The 13,784-nt window shown below is 51.0% G+C and overlaps 2 protein-coding genes across 2 annotated transcripts in view; both read left to right on the top strand.

Annotated features, from left to right (window-relative positions):
• LOC108301632 overlaps positions 1–13,784 on the top strand; it is a 480,010-nt gene that overhangs the window by 349,430 nt on the left and 116,796 nt on the right. The gene's annotated exons all lie outside the window — the stretch shown is intronic.
• The window catches only part of KIF3C (kinesin family member 3C), a 49,800-nt gene continuing 38,570 nt past the window's right edge, over positions 2,555–13,784 (top strand). Inside the window, exon 1 of the mRNA XM_017524415.2 lies at positions 2,555–4,681. Within this exon, the coding sequence (XP_017379904.1) occupies positions 3,137–4,681 (1,545 nt within the window). The 5' untranslated portion in view covers positions 2,555–3,136. The remainder of the gene's footprint in view (positions 4,682–13,784) is intronic.

Here is a 13,784-nt window from a genome sequence, read left to right as displayed (position 1 = left end):
TTTTTGAGACAGTTTCACTCTTATTGCCCAGGTTGGAGTGCAATGGCGCAATCTCTGCCTCCCGGGTTCAAGCGTTTCTCCTGCCTCAGCCTCCTGAGTAGCTGGGATTAAAGGTGCCTGCCACCATACGTGGCTAATGTTTTTGCATTTTTAGTAGAGATGGGTTTCTTCATGTTGGTCAGACTAGTCTCAAACTCCCGATCTCAGGTGATCCGCCCTCCTCAGCCTCTCAAAGTGCTGAGATTATAGGCGTGAGCCACTGTGCCCACCTGTAAGCATTCTTTTTTTTTTTTTAGAGACAGACTCTCACTCTGTCACCCAGGCTAGAGTGCAGTGGTACAATCATCACTTACTGCAGCCTCAAACTCCTGGGCTTAAGTGATCCTCCTACCTCAGCCTCCTGAATGGCTGGGATTACAGCTTGAGCCACCACACCTGGCCAATGTAAGCATGCTTATCTCACTTATCCCATTGAGAAAATAGCTGTTCAGAGAAATTAAATAATTTACCTGACATCACACATCTTGTAAGCAATGGAATTCCGATCTCTCTCCCACACAGGAAGATCTGGGTAAGTGCCCTGCCAGGTGGTGACATCAAGTGGGGAGAACAGGGTGAGAACCCCTTTTATCCAGCACTATAGTGTCAGATGCATTAGCCTAAGCAGAGAAAGGGTGTTCGAAAACCAAAGCTGAATGCAACCAGAAAATGGTTGAAGAACTAAAGGCTCCACCCAGAAATCATGTAGCCAAGAGAGGTTAGTCTACAGAGCCAAAACCCCACCCCATAATTGGTCCAAAAGCCAAGTTAATCATAAGCAGTGGAGCTTAATCAAGGAGAGAGAGAGTGGAGGGAAGCCAGGAAACTTCAGAAGCAGGCAAACTCTCAGCTAAGTCTCAAGCCTCTAGTCCAGCTCACACTCAAATCCTGGGATGGGGAAGAGTTAAGGAGATAAATTTTGTTGAGTTGGAAAACTAAACAATTGGGTCCTCTAGAGGATAACATGCTTGGAAATGTTTTGTGGAAAGACTGTTCTGGTGCCTCCATGAAGAAGGGCCTCCAGGTTTCAGATAACAGCACCTCTCGATCTGGATCTCATATGGAGAGTAAGGACAACTTGGGCTCAGTCCACCGACTCAACTCTCCTCTGCAGAGGGGACCGTGGATAGGACTGTGGCTTGGTCCTTGGCCTTGTGGAATTACATTTGATTTGCATCCTACAGGAAAAAAAAGATGAAGACCCCCATAGAGGAACACCAAGCCCTGACCTGGTCTCTCCAGGATACTGAAGGAAGCAGAAGCTGTCAGGCAATCCCAGCCAGGGCAGGTGCATGTATTAAGGACTTCTCATAGTGTAATACTTCATGATTCATTGTTTCATTTGAGCCTCCCAACCACTCCATGAAGTAGCTATTAATTATTTTTTTTTTTTCCTGATCTCCAATTTAAAAAAAATAAATGAGGAAACTAAGACTGGAGCAAGGGAAGTGACTGCTCAAAGCCGCTCTGTTAGATGGCCATGGGAACTGGAACTTGAATCCAGGTTTTGTGTTAGGCAAATTCTGTGTCTCTTTCACTACAGGACAAAAAAAATTGCTCAGGGAAGGCTTCATGGAAGAGGAGGTGCATGAACTGCCCAAGTGGCAGGACACTACATGCCGAAGGGCAAAAGCACAAAGATGCTGCACAGCAAAGCCAGTTAAAGAAACAAAGGACGGTTCCTGGAATGTGCACTCCTTGAGGACAGGAAAGACCCAGAGCCTAGAAGGGGGCTTGGGGCTCAGCAGGCGCTGGATAACTGAAGGAAGGTATGTCTGGAACAGAGGAGTAGTGGAGGTGAGGCTGCGAAGTAAGAAGATGGAGAGGCTTTCACACAAGGAAGGCGGTGGAGGAGCAGCGAGGGGGCCCCGGGTGCATGTGCGGACATGAGGTGCGAGAGATGGCTCCAGCAGAGAGAAGATGAAGGCCAGAAGTAGACCAGGGCAGGGAAAGGAAAGGACAGAGTCAAGAAATATGTGGGAGTTCGGCTCCAGGAGGCCTTGGCGACACCCTGACAGGGATGAGTGACGTGCACCCATTTGCAGGCAGAAAGGCAGGAGCAGGGGGGTGTCCGAGGATGGCGGCTCGGAGGGACCAGACGTGGGTGGTGCAAGCTCAGCTGTCATTCGAGGGATGGCATGCCGATGAGGGAGGCGCCTCCCGGACTGGGGGGCCGGGGAAGGCATGAGCAACCTGCAAGAACCCAGTTAACAAAGGCGGGACTACAACTCCCGGCATGCTCGGGTTCGGTGGGGTGACGGCGGGCGGTGGCTGCGCTGCACCCGACTGGTGGGCGCAGGACCTGGGTCGGCACCGGAGCCTGTCATCCCGGAGCGGTCGGCGGGGGTGCAGAGCCGGCGATGCGCCCCTGTCCCCCGCACCCGGGCCGCGCCCGGCTCGCGCCTCCCGCCCCGCGGCCCCGCCCCCTGCCCCACCCCAGCCGGGAGGCTTAGCTGGGGCCGCAGCGCGGCGGCAACATCACTCTCGCCGCCGCTGCTCCGCCCCATCCCCTTCTGTTTTTCTCTCTCATTCTCCGGTGGCGGCGGCGGGGAAGGCGGAGGCAGAGGCAGCAGCAGCAGCCGCGCTGGCTGCAATGAATGATCCCCCAGCTGGGGGGGAGGACTCCAGGTGAGCCTCTGCCCGCGGGAGGCCCGGGACCCCCGGCCGCCCAGGACCAGCAGCCGCCGCTATGGATCCCTAGAGGGAGGAGGAGAAGACAGCTCGCCGCCCACCCCCATCCCATTTTCCTCTTCCTTTATCTCATTGTTGCCGGAGCTGTTTACGGCAGCGCTCCCTCTGCTCCAGGATGGGGCGGGCTCCGGGCACGGCCGCTCGGCAGGCGCTGCTCCCGCGGCGGCTGGGAGATTCTGCTTAATTCACCTCCCAGCCGGTGCAGCGAGGACCCGAGAGCGGTGGAGGCCCAGATTGCAGCAGCGTCGGGGCCACCTCCCAGCGTCCCCACCCTAGGAGCCTGCATGCAGATTGAAGAGCGGCGCCTGGGGGCTGGGCTGGCCCCGCTGATCCCGACCTAGAGAGCAGGAGAGCAGGACCGCCCAGGCTGCGGAGGGGCTTGGGGCAGGAAGGTCAGAGCGGCAAGATGACCAGTAAAACCAAGGCCAGCGAGGCCCTCAAGGTGGTGGCCCGGTGCCGCCCCCTCAGCAGGAAGGAGGAGGCTGCTGGTCACGAGCAGATCCTGACCATGGACGTGAAACTGGGCCAGGTGACCCTGCGGAACCCCCGTGCTGCCCCGGGGGAGCTGCCTAAGACCTTCACCTTTGACGCCGTGTATGATGCCAGCTCCAAGCAGGCCGACCTGTATGACGAAACTGTGAGGCCCCTGATAGACTCCGTGCTCCAGGGTTTCAATGGCACAGTGTTTGCCTATGGTCAGACGGGCACTGGCAAGACCTACACCATGCAGGGAACCTGGGTGGAGCCCGAGCTGCGCGGGGTCATCCCGAATGCCTTTGAGCACATCTTCACCCACATCTCCCGCTCCCAAAACCAGCAGTACCTGGTCCGGGCCTCCTACTTGGAGATCTACCAGGAAGAGATTCGAGACCTGGTCTCCAAGGAACCGGGCAAGAGGCTAGAGCTGAAAGAGAACCCTGAGACGGGCGTCTACATCAAGGACCTCTCCTCCTTCGTCACCAAGAATGTCAAGGAGATTGAGCATGTGATGAACCTGGGGAACCAGACCCGGGCTGTGGGCAGCACCCACATGAACGAGGTCAGCTCCCGCTCCCACGCCATCTTCATCATCACCGTGGAGTGCAGCGAGCGTGGCTCTGATGGCCAGGACCACATCCGAGTGGGCAAGCTCAACCTAGTGGACCTGGCTGGCAGTGAGAGGCAGAACAAGGCGGGCCCCAACACAGCAGGAGGAGCAGCCACACCGTCCTCAGGTGGCAGTGGTGGCGGTGGAGGCAGTGGGGGCGGTGGTGGTGGAGAGAGGCCTAAAGAAGCCTCCAAAATCAACCTCTCATTATCTGCCCTGGGCAACGTGATTGCTGCCCTGGCGGGCAACAGGAGCACCCACATTCCCTACCGGGACTCCAAGCTGACCCGGCTGCTCCAGGACTCCCTGGGGGGGAATGCCAAGACCATCATGGTAGCCACACTGGGGCCAGCTTCTCACAGCTATGATGAAAGCCTCTCAACCCTGCGCTTTGCCAACCGAGCCAAGAACATCAAGAATAAGCCCCGAGTGAACGAGGACCCCAAGGACACACTGCTGCGGGAATTCCAAGAGGAGATCGCCCGCCTGAAGGCCCAGCTGGAGAAGAAGGGGATGCTGGGGAAGCGGCCCCGGAGGAAGAGCAGCCGCAGGAAGAAGGCCGTGTCCGCCCCGCCAGGGTACCCTGAGGGCCCTGTGATTGAGGCCTGGGTGGCAGAAGAGGAGGATGACAACAACAACAACCACCGCCCGCCCCAGCCCATCCTGGAGTCAGCCTTGGAGAAGAACATGGAGAATTACCTGCAGGAGCAGAAGGAACGGCTGGAGGAGGAGAAGGCAGCCATCCAGGATGACCGCAGCCTGGTGAGCGAGGAGAAGCAGAAGCTGCTGGAGGAGAAGGAGAAGATGCTGGAAGACCTGCGGCGGGAACAGCAGGCCACAGAGCTGCTCGCGGCCAAGTATAAGGTAAGGGCCCCAGAGGAGCCGGACACCTGAGAGGTCCCCGCAGGGGATCTCGTTAGGGAGGCTGCTCTTTGAGAGTCTGTGACCTGGCCTGAAGCGGAGGTCCTCCCTCAGCACCACACACTGCTCTCCTGCCAAATGTGCCCCCGAAGCAGCCAGGCAAATGTCTGTGATACGGGTCTGCCAGGTACATGCACAGATGCACACACACGTGAAGCAGAGCAGACAGGCGGTCTCTCAAGCCAGTGAGCTTGGGGTGGTCTGATCTGCTGCGATCAGTTCCTGCTGGTGGCTTCAGGATCAGTCAGGTCTGTGGGATGCCCAGGCAGCCTCTTGTGAATGTGGGTTCTCGTTCCTTCCCAGCCTCCTCCCCTGAGGCTTCCTCCCTCTGCAGCATCTTCCAACCTCACATTGTTTTAATAATATCGTTTGGTTAGTGCTTCAGTTTACAAAATGCCCCACATACATGATCCATACATGATCTCATTTGATCTCATTTGATCCTTTGGCCATCCAGGGTCACAGTTCTGAAATCCCCATTTCAGAGGTAAGGAATTAAGGCTCAGAGAAGTGACATAACCAAGGTTCAATCCTATGAAGTGGCAGAGCTGAGCTGGAACCCATGGACCTCATCTTTCAGTTCTTAGCTGGGCAAAGTGGGACCATGAACAGATTCTGCTCCCTGGGAAATGGTCCCTGGGCCTTACCATGCAGGGGCCATTGCTTGCTATCATTAGAAAGGAGACTTGGGGGTTATGCAGGAGACAGGGTGGAAAAAGCACCAAGCTTAATACCAGAGACCAAGAATCTGGCCTAGCTATTCTATGGCTCACTGAGTGACCTGGTGTAAGTTGCTTCTCTCTTTTCTCAGGCCTCAGTTTACCTTTCTGTAAAATAGAGGGTTGGCCTGGGTGATCTCTGAGGCTCTACCTATCTGGCAATTCTATGGCCTATATTAATCTGAGCAGCAAACCAACCAGCCCCCACCCCGAGGCCTCATCACAGTTAATATCCAATTCCCCATGACCCCAAGAGATGTCAGGACCTCGTCATCCTTCCTGAGCTGTTTCCTCCCTCTCTGGGACTTTCCAGGCCCTAATGGGGCTAACTACAGAGGCTCCTGCCTGTCCAGTCATAGACCTATTAAATTTCAGTGCTGGGGATGCCACAACTCAATGTTCCAGGCATTTCCAGGCCCCTGGAGCCTTCAACACTAGGGGTTGAAGGAAGGACACGGGAAGCCATGAGCTTGCTGGGAAGAGCAAAACATTGCCATTTCTTATTCCTTCTCAGGAGTCTGGGCTGGGGAGCAAGGGGGCCCAGCCTATAGCCACTGTGAGAGTGGCAGAGGAGCTGCGTGCCATTGTCTGTTTGGGGAATGTGCTGCTGCACCGGGGGCTCTGGCCTTACATGTTTAATATTTAATTCACTTCTTTGAGCCCAGCAAGAGTTATGCTGAGCTGTTTCCTCATGGAAAGAATCACGGGCCTGGAACCATTAGGGACATCCTGAGAGAAGCAAGATATTAAAGGCAGGGCTGTTAGATTGAGCCCTCCTTAGGAGGGAGGGAATCCAATGTTTGCTTACCTGGTTAATCTGCCATTGATTTTGCTAAGAAGACCCCCTGCCTCCCTGAAAGCTGGGAGGCAACAAAGGCTAAGAAGGGAGGAAAATGCAGTAGCACACTTTGGCTCCCTGAGGGATGGGGCAAAGATTTCCATTGTTGGGAATTGACCGATTCCCCTCAGTGAGATTCTTGGATCTAAGGCAGTGTGGGACACAGATGGTAGGAGGGCCAAGAGATCAGAGGGGCCAACGCCAGAATTCTTGCACCAGAGGCGTGGCCCACAAAATATCACAGTCTTAGAGCTGCCAGGAGCTTTGGAAAACTGAGGCCTGGACTGGCCCAGGGCCACACAAGTGAGTTGAGGAGAGCCTAGCCTGTTTATACTCAGCCCAGCCTCTTTCCATTGCGTGAGTCCTGATGTTACCTGTGCTACTTGATAATCAGAGAGTCATTCATTTTTATATAACACTTTCATATCCTAATCTCATTCAATCCGCTCAACAACCCAGAGAGATGGGTACTATTATTTCTGTTTGACAGTTAGGAAAACTAAGCCTGGGGAGGTGGAATGAGTGTGTTATCAGCTCGTGACTTTGGGTGATAGGCAACAGCACCAGGACTGGAACCCAGGTCTTCTGACGCCCTCAGACCTGTGGTCTTTCCAAGGCATCTCAGATTCCTCCATGCTTGCTCACTGTGTGAGTCAGGACAAGAGCCTTTGCCTGTCCAGGCCTTGGGCTTCCGTTCACCTAATGAGGAGGAGAGGCCTGACCTTGCCCCTGGGGAGTGGGTGAAACAGTCATTATAAACCAGGTGTTCAGATGGAAGCGAAGGGGGAGGAGTGCCTGGGAAATTCCAGGACAGGAATGATTCCATATCTTGTGACTTCTTATCACACCCAGCCTAGGACAGTCAGCAGCCAGCAAGCCCAGAATGGAGCCTAGACAGAGGACCCGAGTTCCCCCTAGCCTCAGTGCACTGCCTGGTTCTGTGTTGAATGTTTCTAGGCTGGTGAAAACAATTTGAGGGCTCTTGAGGGATCCACAGGATAAAGAGGGGAGGAGCATGTTAGATACCAATCCCAGCCCTGCCTATTTCCCAGGATTGTGCCGAGGATTAAATGAGATCATTATCATGAAGGCATTTAAAATAAGTTGAAAGCACCAAATACGTGGAGGGCAATAGTAGCCACGGGGTGCCTTCTCTCTGCCAAGCTGGGGTCCAGTGATCACCAGGACTGACATCTTTGTTGTTAGCTCAACCTCTTCCTTACCCTGCCATCCCAGCTGCCTTGCCATAGCCCTGCAGCGGTTGGAAGCAGAGCCAGGCAGGAGAGGTCTAGAGATTTCAGAAGGCAGGCTCCCCAACTGCAACTCACTCCTGTTCCCACTTTCTGAGTTAGGGCATCAACTCCACTTCTTCCCCCACCAGCTCCCAGTCCCTTCTTCCAGTTCATACCACCCTCTGGGGGCAGCTAAGCGGTAGTTGATGCGACCCAGTGCCCTCATTCACTCTGACTCATCTCATAGTCTGTCTCACCAGCTCTCCCTGCCTGCCACCTCTCAGGCTCCCTGTTCTCTTTGTTCTCCCCTCACTGTGTACAAACACCATGCCTGTCTCCTTGAAATCTCCTTTCATCTTTACCACGGGCCTCAGGGGATGTTCGGGTGTGCAAATGTGTGAGAGTTGGTGATTGTGATCAGCGCCCTGTTTATCAGTAATCATTAGCAATTTATACTTATGTAGTGTCTAGGGGAGGGAGGATGTGGGCAGGAATGCTCGTGGGGGCTTGATAACATACTAGGCCTATGAGGTAGGAGGAATAAGTAACATCACAGACCCACAATGCCCAGGGAAAACCTCAGATGTTTGGTACTGCACAGTAAAAACCCAAATGTTTGTGCACAGTGCACATACTGCAGTGAGGACTGGTGAACACATGTAGATTGGTTGGGAGAAGGCCCAGTTTACTCAAATGTAATCACACAAGACAATTTTGAAATGACTGCTTTAATTTTGAAATTAATTTTTTCCAGGAGTTGGACTAGATGATTCCTAAAACTTTGATTCTAGCTACTTAAAGGGAAAAGAGGGTGTTTGTGTACAGACGATACATAATGCAGGCACAAATTGAAGACAGGTAGAAACAACAGCATTGGATGTGATCCCCAATAAGTAGGTCTGAAGGGAGAAGAGCTGAGGTGTCGGCTGGAGCCCACTCTCTGTGGTGACCGTAGAAAGGACAGCCTGCAGAAGCAGGCCTCAAGCCTGAGGGATGTGGTCATGAGGAGGAACATGAACTGCGCTGAAATGTTATTGTCCTTTTTGTGGGTCCCACTTTCTCCCACCTCAGCAGGGAGATTAGCCATAAATGCAAGAGAGAGCGTTTCAAGCCGGAGCGACAATAGTAACAGCAGTAATAATGACATTTACTGAGCATTTGCTTTGTGCGAAGTACTATGCTATATACAGATTATCCCATTTAATCCACGAGACCACTCTCTAAGAAAGATGTTGATACTGTTCTCATTTTACAGATGAGAAAACAGAGCCCCACTGAGGTGAAATAACTCACCCAAGGGCACATGTTTGTTATAGTAAAACTATGTAAACCCAGCTGGATTTGACACAAAGTCTGATGTTCTTTTAGGCTTAAAAAAATTAGGAATATCAGGTTGGGAACTGTTTCCTGAGGTAGTGCTAAAAAATGATAGGAGTAGGCTGGTGCGGTGGCTCACACCTGTAATCCCAGCACTTTGGGAAGCCAAGGTGGGTGGATTCCTTGAGCCCAGGAGTTCCAGATGAGCATGGAGAAACCCCATCTCGAAAAAAAATAAAAAAAATTAGCCAGGCATGGTGGTGTGCATCGGTAGTCCCAGCTCCTCAGGAGGCTGAGTTGGGAGGATCACTTGAGCCTAAGAGATTGAGGCTGTAATGAGCCATGATTGCACTACTGCACTCCAGCCTGGGTGACAGAGCAAAACCCTGTCTTAAAAAGGAAAGAAAAGAAAACTGATAGGAGCTGTCGTAGATGTGTCACATTTGAGGTGACAGAGTTCAGTGGGCAGCTGGAGTTGGGCCAGTAGAGTTTAGAAGCAAGCCCAAGACTGGAAATGGAGATTGGGTGTCATCTTTAGAAGAAGACTCAGATGAGACCCATGCCCCTCTGTTTTTTGTTTTTTGCCTTTTTTGTTTTTGAGATGGAGTTTCGCTCTTGTTGTCCAGGCTGGAGTGCAATGATGCAACCTCGGCTCACTGCAACCTCCAACTCCCAGGTTCAAGTGATCCTTCTGCCTCAGCCTCCTGAGTAGCTGGGATTGCAGGCATGCGCCATCACACCTGGCTAATTTTGTATTTTTAGTAGAGGCAGGGTTTCTCTGTGTTGGTCAGGCTGGTCTTGAACTCCCAACCTCAGGTGATCCACCCACCTCAGCTTCCCAAAGTGCTGGGATTACAGACGGGAGCCACCACCTAGATCCTCTGTTTTTGACACTGTCTCCTTCTGTTTATAAGTGACTCCCACACTGAGGTCTTCTCTCCTGGTCTCTCTGCTCGCCTTATCATATGAAGTACTGTGTTCAGGGCATAGGCATCAGAGTCAGCTGGGTCTGGATTTAGTGACTTACCAGTTCTGAGACCTCTGAGTACCAGTTTCTTCAGTTATAAAATAGGATAGTAACAGTATCTTTGTTACGGTGCTATTGAAAGAATTAAACAAGGGCCTGCCGCAGTGGCTCATGCCTGTAATCCCAGCACTTTGGGAGGCTGAGGTGGGAGGATCACTTGAGCCTAGGAATTCAAGACTAGCCTGGGCAACACAGCAAGGCCTTGTCTCTAAAAAAAAAAGAATTAAACAAGATAATGAACATAAAGCACTTTGCACAGTTTCTGGCACACAAGTATTCAGTAAATAATTATCATTATGTCCAACCACCTAAGGGATGTTTTCAGTTGACCACCTTACTGGTATGTTAAACACATCACATTTTAGCTTGGCATTCAAGGCCCTTCAGAATCTGACTGCAGTGCGTCTCTTCTATCTTGCCTGCCCAAGCAAGTTACTCCAGTAGGAAAACCCTACAGCCAGCTGTTCTACCCCTGCCTTTGAAAGCAACACAGGCCTCTCTGTTCTTCTGCTGATTGCACTGTTTTTGTGTCCTGGATTGTTCCTGGTAACCAGGGAGTAGGAATTATGGAAGCAGGTTAACCTTAATTTAAAGACCTTTTAACAGTTAAAATTGGGCTGTTTCAAGAAGAAATAGGTGGCCCTGAGGGTGGTGATGGTTTCACGGGTGTATACTTGTCCCAGACTCATTGAGTTGTATACATTAAATATGTACGGCTTTTTACACATCAATCATGCCCCAATAAAGTCATGGGCTCCCATCCCTGGAAGTGTTCAAGGAGAGACAGAATGTCAGGGGTGCTCTAAGAGCTTGATGTATCAGAAAAGCCATTGAACCAGATGATCTTCACAATCTCCTTCTCTTAAAGGTTCTTAATTGTTTAAAATGGTATATATTTTTTATTTTATTTTATTTTATTTTATTTTATTTTTTTGAGACGGAGTTTCGCTCTTGTTACCCAGGGTGGAGTGCAATGGCGCGATCTCGGCTCACCGCAACCTCCGCCTCCTGGGTTCAGGCAATTCTCCTGCCTCAGCCTCCTGAGTAGCTGGGATTACAGGCATGCGCCACCATGCCCAGGTAATTTTTTGTATTTTTAGTAGAGACGGGGTTTCACCATGTTGACCAGGATGGTCTCGATCTCTTGACCTCGTGATCCACCCGCCTCGGCCTCCCACAGTGCTGGGATTACAGGCTTGAGCCACCGCGCCCGGCAAAATGGTATATATTTTTTAACAGCAAAATAGAAAATATTCAGTTTGGCTTTCTGAAAATGATGACCAGAATATTTAAATTTTAATGTAGTATGAATTCAACCAATAATATAAGAAAGGATATTTTTCAGCTCTCTGTCATAACCAGTCAGAGAAGAGTCAAAGACAATGAGAAGAAGAGAAGAGAGAGAGACTAGGAAAAAAGCAAGAGAGAAATAGAGGGGGACAATAAAGAGAGGAAACAGGCAGGGAGGGAGAGCGGGTAAAAGTGTGCAAGACAGGGTTTTTGGGGAGAAGAAACCTTGCGAGGAACTGCTATAGTGGAGAGAGTTAAATACTGTGTATCATTCCACTGTCCTGATCTTAATGTTAGCTTCCACATAGGGCTACCTCCAGTCTCCAGAGACTTCCACACAGCTGATCTGGTTCCATCCGCGTGAACCCAAGGACACCAGCCTCATGTCAGACACTGTGAGATTTGTGGGACTGTATGATCAAACCCTTGAAAGGAGCCTTGAGATAACAAGCTACCCATACTCCAGGCCGGGTTTGAATCTAGGTCACAGTCCGTGACCTCTTTGTGAGAACAGTGTCTTGTGTTCTTTCTCATCCCTGGTGGGTATGGTCAGTTAACAGAATTGTTGCATCCTGGGGACATTTTGTAACATAAGGATTTGACTAGTGGGAATTATATGACACTAATGCATTTTCATCTGAGATTCTAGGCTTCAAGTGATATTGAGGCTCAGCAGGTTTGGTCCAGTGTTAGGTTTCCCATGCTATGCATTGGCTGGAGGAGGCTGTTATTATACTGCGCTTAGTCATTTCCAGCCTCCAAAGAGCGTGAGACTGGATGAAGTGGCTTTGATAATATTCTCTTTTTTTTTTTCCTTTCACAACTCAAATGCCTTGGGGGACTTTGATAATATTCTCATTGTGCTCTGAAGACTAGGAAGAAAGGCCTGGAATTCAAATAGAGAGGGGCACTTTTCTCTGCCAGACCACTGCTCCTGGCCAGTCTGGGGCACTTCTTCTGGAGCTGCTGAACCAGGTGGCATGGTTGAATGAATAAGGAAATGGTCCCCCAGGTGCAGTGGCTCATAGTCCCCCAGGTGCAGTGGCTCATGCCTGAAATCCCAGTACTTTGGGAGGCTGAGGTGGGAGGATCACTTGAGATCAGGAGTTTGAGACCAGACTGGACAACATAGCCAGACTCCATCTCTACAAAAAAGTAAAAAAAAAAAAAAAAAATTAACTAGGCATGGTAGTGTATGCCTGTAGTCCTAGCTATTCAGGAGGCTGACATGGAAGGATGGCTTGAGCCCAGGAGTTCGAGGTTTCAGTGAGCCTTTATCTTGCCATTGCACTCCAGCCTGGATAACAGAGCAAGACCCCAGCTCACAAAAAAACAAAACAAAACAAAATGGTCCCCTCTTTCCACAGATCCAGCTCTGCAGCTATAGAGGCTGTGCAAGACACACCCTCATGCTCAGAGCTTATAGGACACCCACACTTGCAGTTTGGTATATCCAGAACTTTTAATATCCTGAGAAATTCCTGGGCATTAACTCCAGCTCATACTAAAAAATTGCTTTCTAGGTGTCTCACTTTCCTCCCAGATATACTCAACAGTAGAGCCCCAGGCCCTGGGCTGAGCTATTTCTATAACACTAGCTAGTGGACCTGCAGGCTTTCTTCCTTCGTCAGGTGGGCCAGCAGAAAAATAACAACAGCGATCATAATAATGATAGCTACCATTTCTTCCATGCATGCTTAATGCCAAGCACCCTTAGGTGTCCTTTTTTTTGAGACACTTTCACTCTCATTGTCCAGGCTGGAGTGCAATGGCACGATCTCAGCCCATTGCAACCTCTGCCTCCCAGGTTCAAGTGATTCTCCTGCCTCAGCCTCCCGAGCAGCTGGAATTACAGGTGCCCACCACCACACCTGGCTAGTTTTTGTATTTTCAGTAGAGACAGGGTTTCGCCATGTTTACCAGGCTGGTGTGGAACTCCTGATCTCAGGTGATCTGCCCAGCTTGGCCTCCCAAAGTTCTGGGATTACAGGCATGAGCCCGGCATGATGTGTTCTTTATGTGTATCATTTTGCTTCATCCTCACGGAAGCATGAATCTCCATCTGACCAGTGAGGACACTGAGGCAAATTAAGGAATGAACAACCTAAGGTCACACACCTAGGAAGTACTCAGGCCAGAGTTATGAGCCTCTATCTGCCTGACTCCCTAACCCATGATCTTCACGTCCGCACTGTAATGCCAGCTCAGACAGGAAGGATTTATGCCAGATCCCCGGCTAATAGGACCCAGTGGGAACTCTTGTCTCCTGAGATGTTTAACTCATCTTTGTCCTTCTGTATGATGCAAACCCCTAGCCTCCAACCTCAGCCCCGCACCATTCATTTGTATAATCAACAGATCTTTGGCAGTGGCTCATGTCTGTAATCCCAGAACTTTGGGAGGCCTAAGTGGGCAGATCACTTGAGGCCGGAGTTCAAGACTATCTTGGCCAACATGACGAAACCCCTTCTCTACCAAAAATACAAAAATTAGCTGGGCATGGTGGCATGTGCCTGTAGTCCCAGCTACTCCAGAGGCTGAGGCAGGAGAATCACTTGAATCCGGGAGGCAGAGGTTGCAGTGAGCCAAGATCATGCCACTGTACTTCAGGCTGGGGGATAGA

The sequence above is a fragment of the Cebus imitator genome, unplaced genomic scaffold (genome assembly GCF_001604975.1).
Source record: "Cebus imitator isolate Cc_AM_T3 unplaced genomic scaffold, Cebus_imitator-1.0 Scaffold1, whole genome shotgun sequence".
Taxonomy (NCBI): Eukaryota; Metazoa; Chordata; class Mammalia; order Primates; family Cebidae; genus Cebus; species Cebus imitator.
Note: the sequence above shows the minus strand (reverse complement) of the source record. Positions and strands in the feature narration are given on the sequence as shown.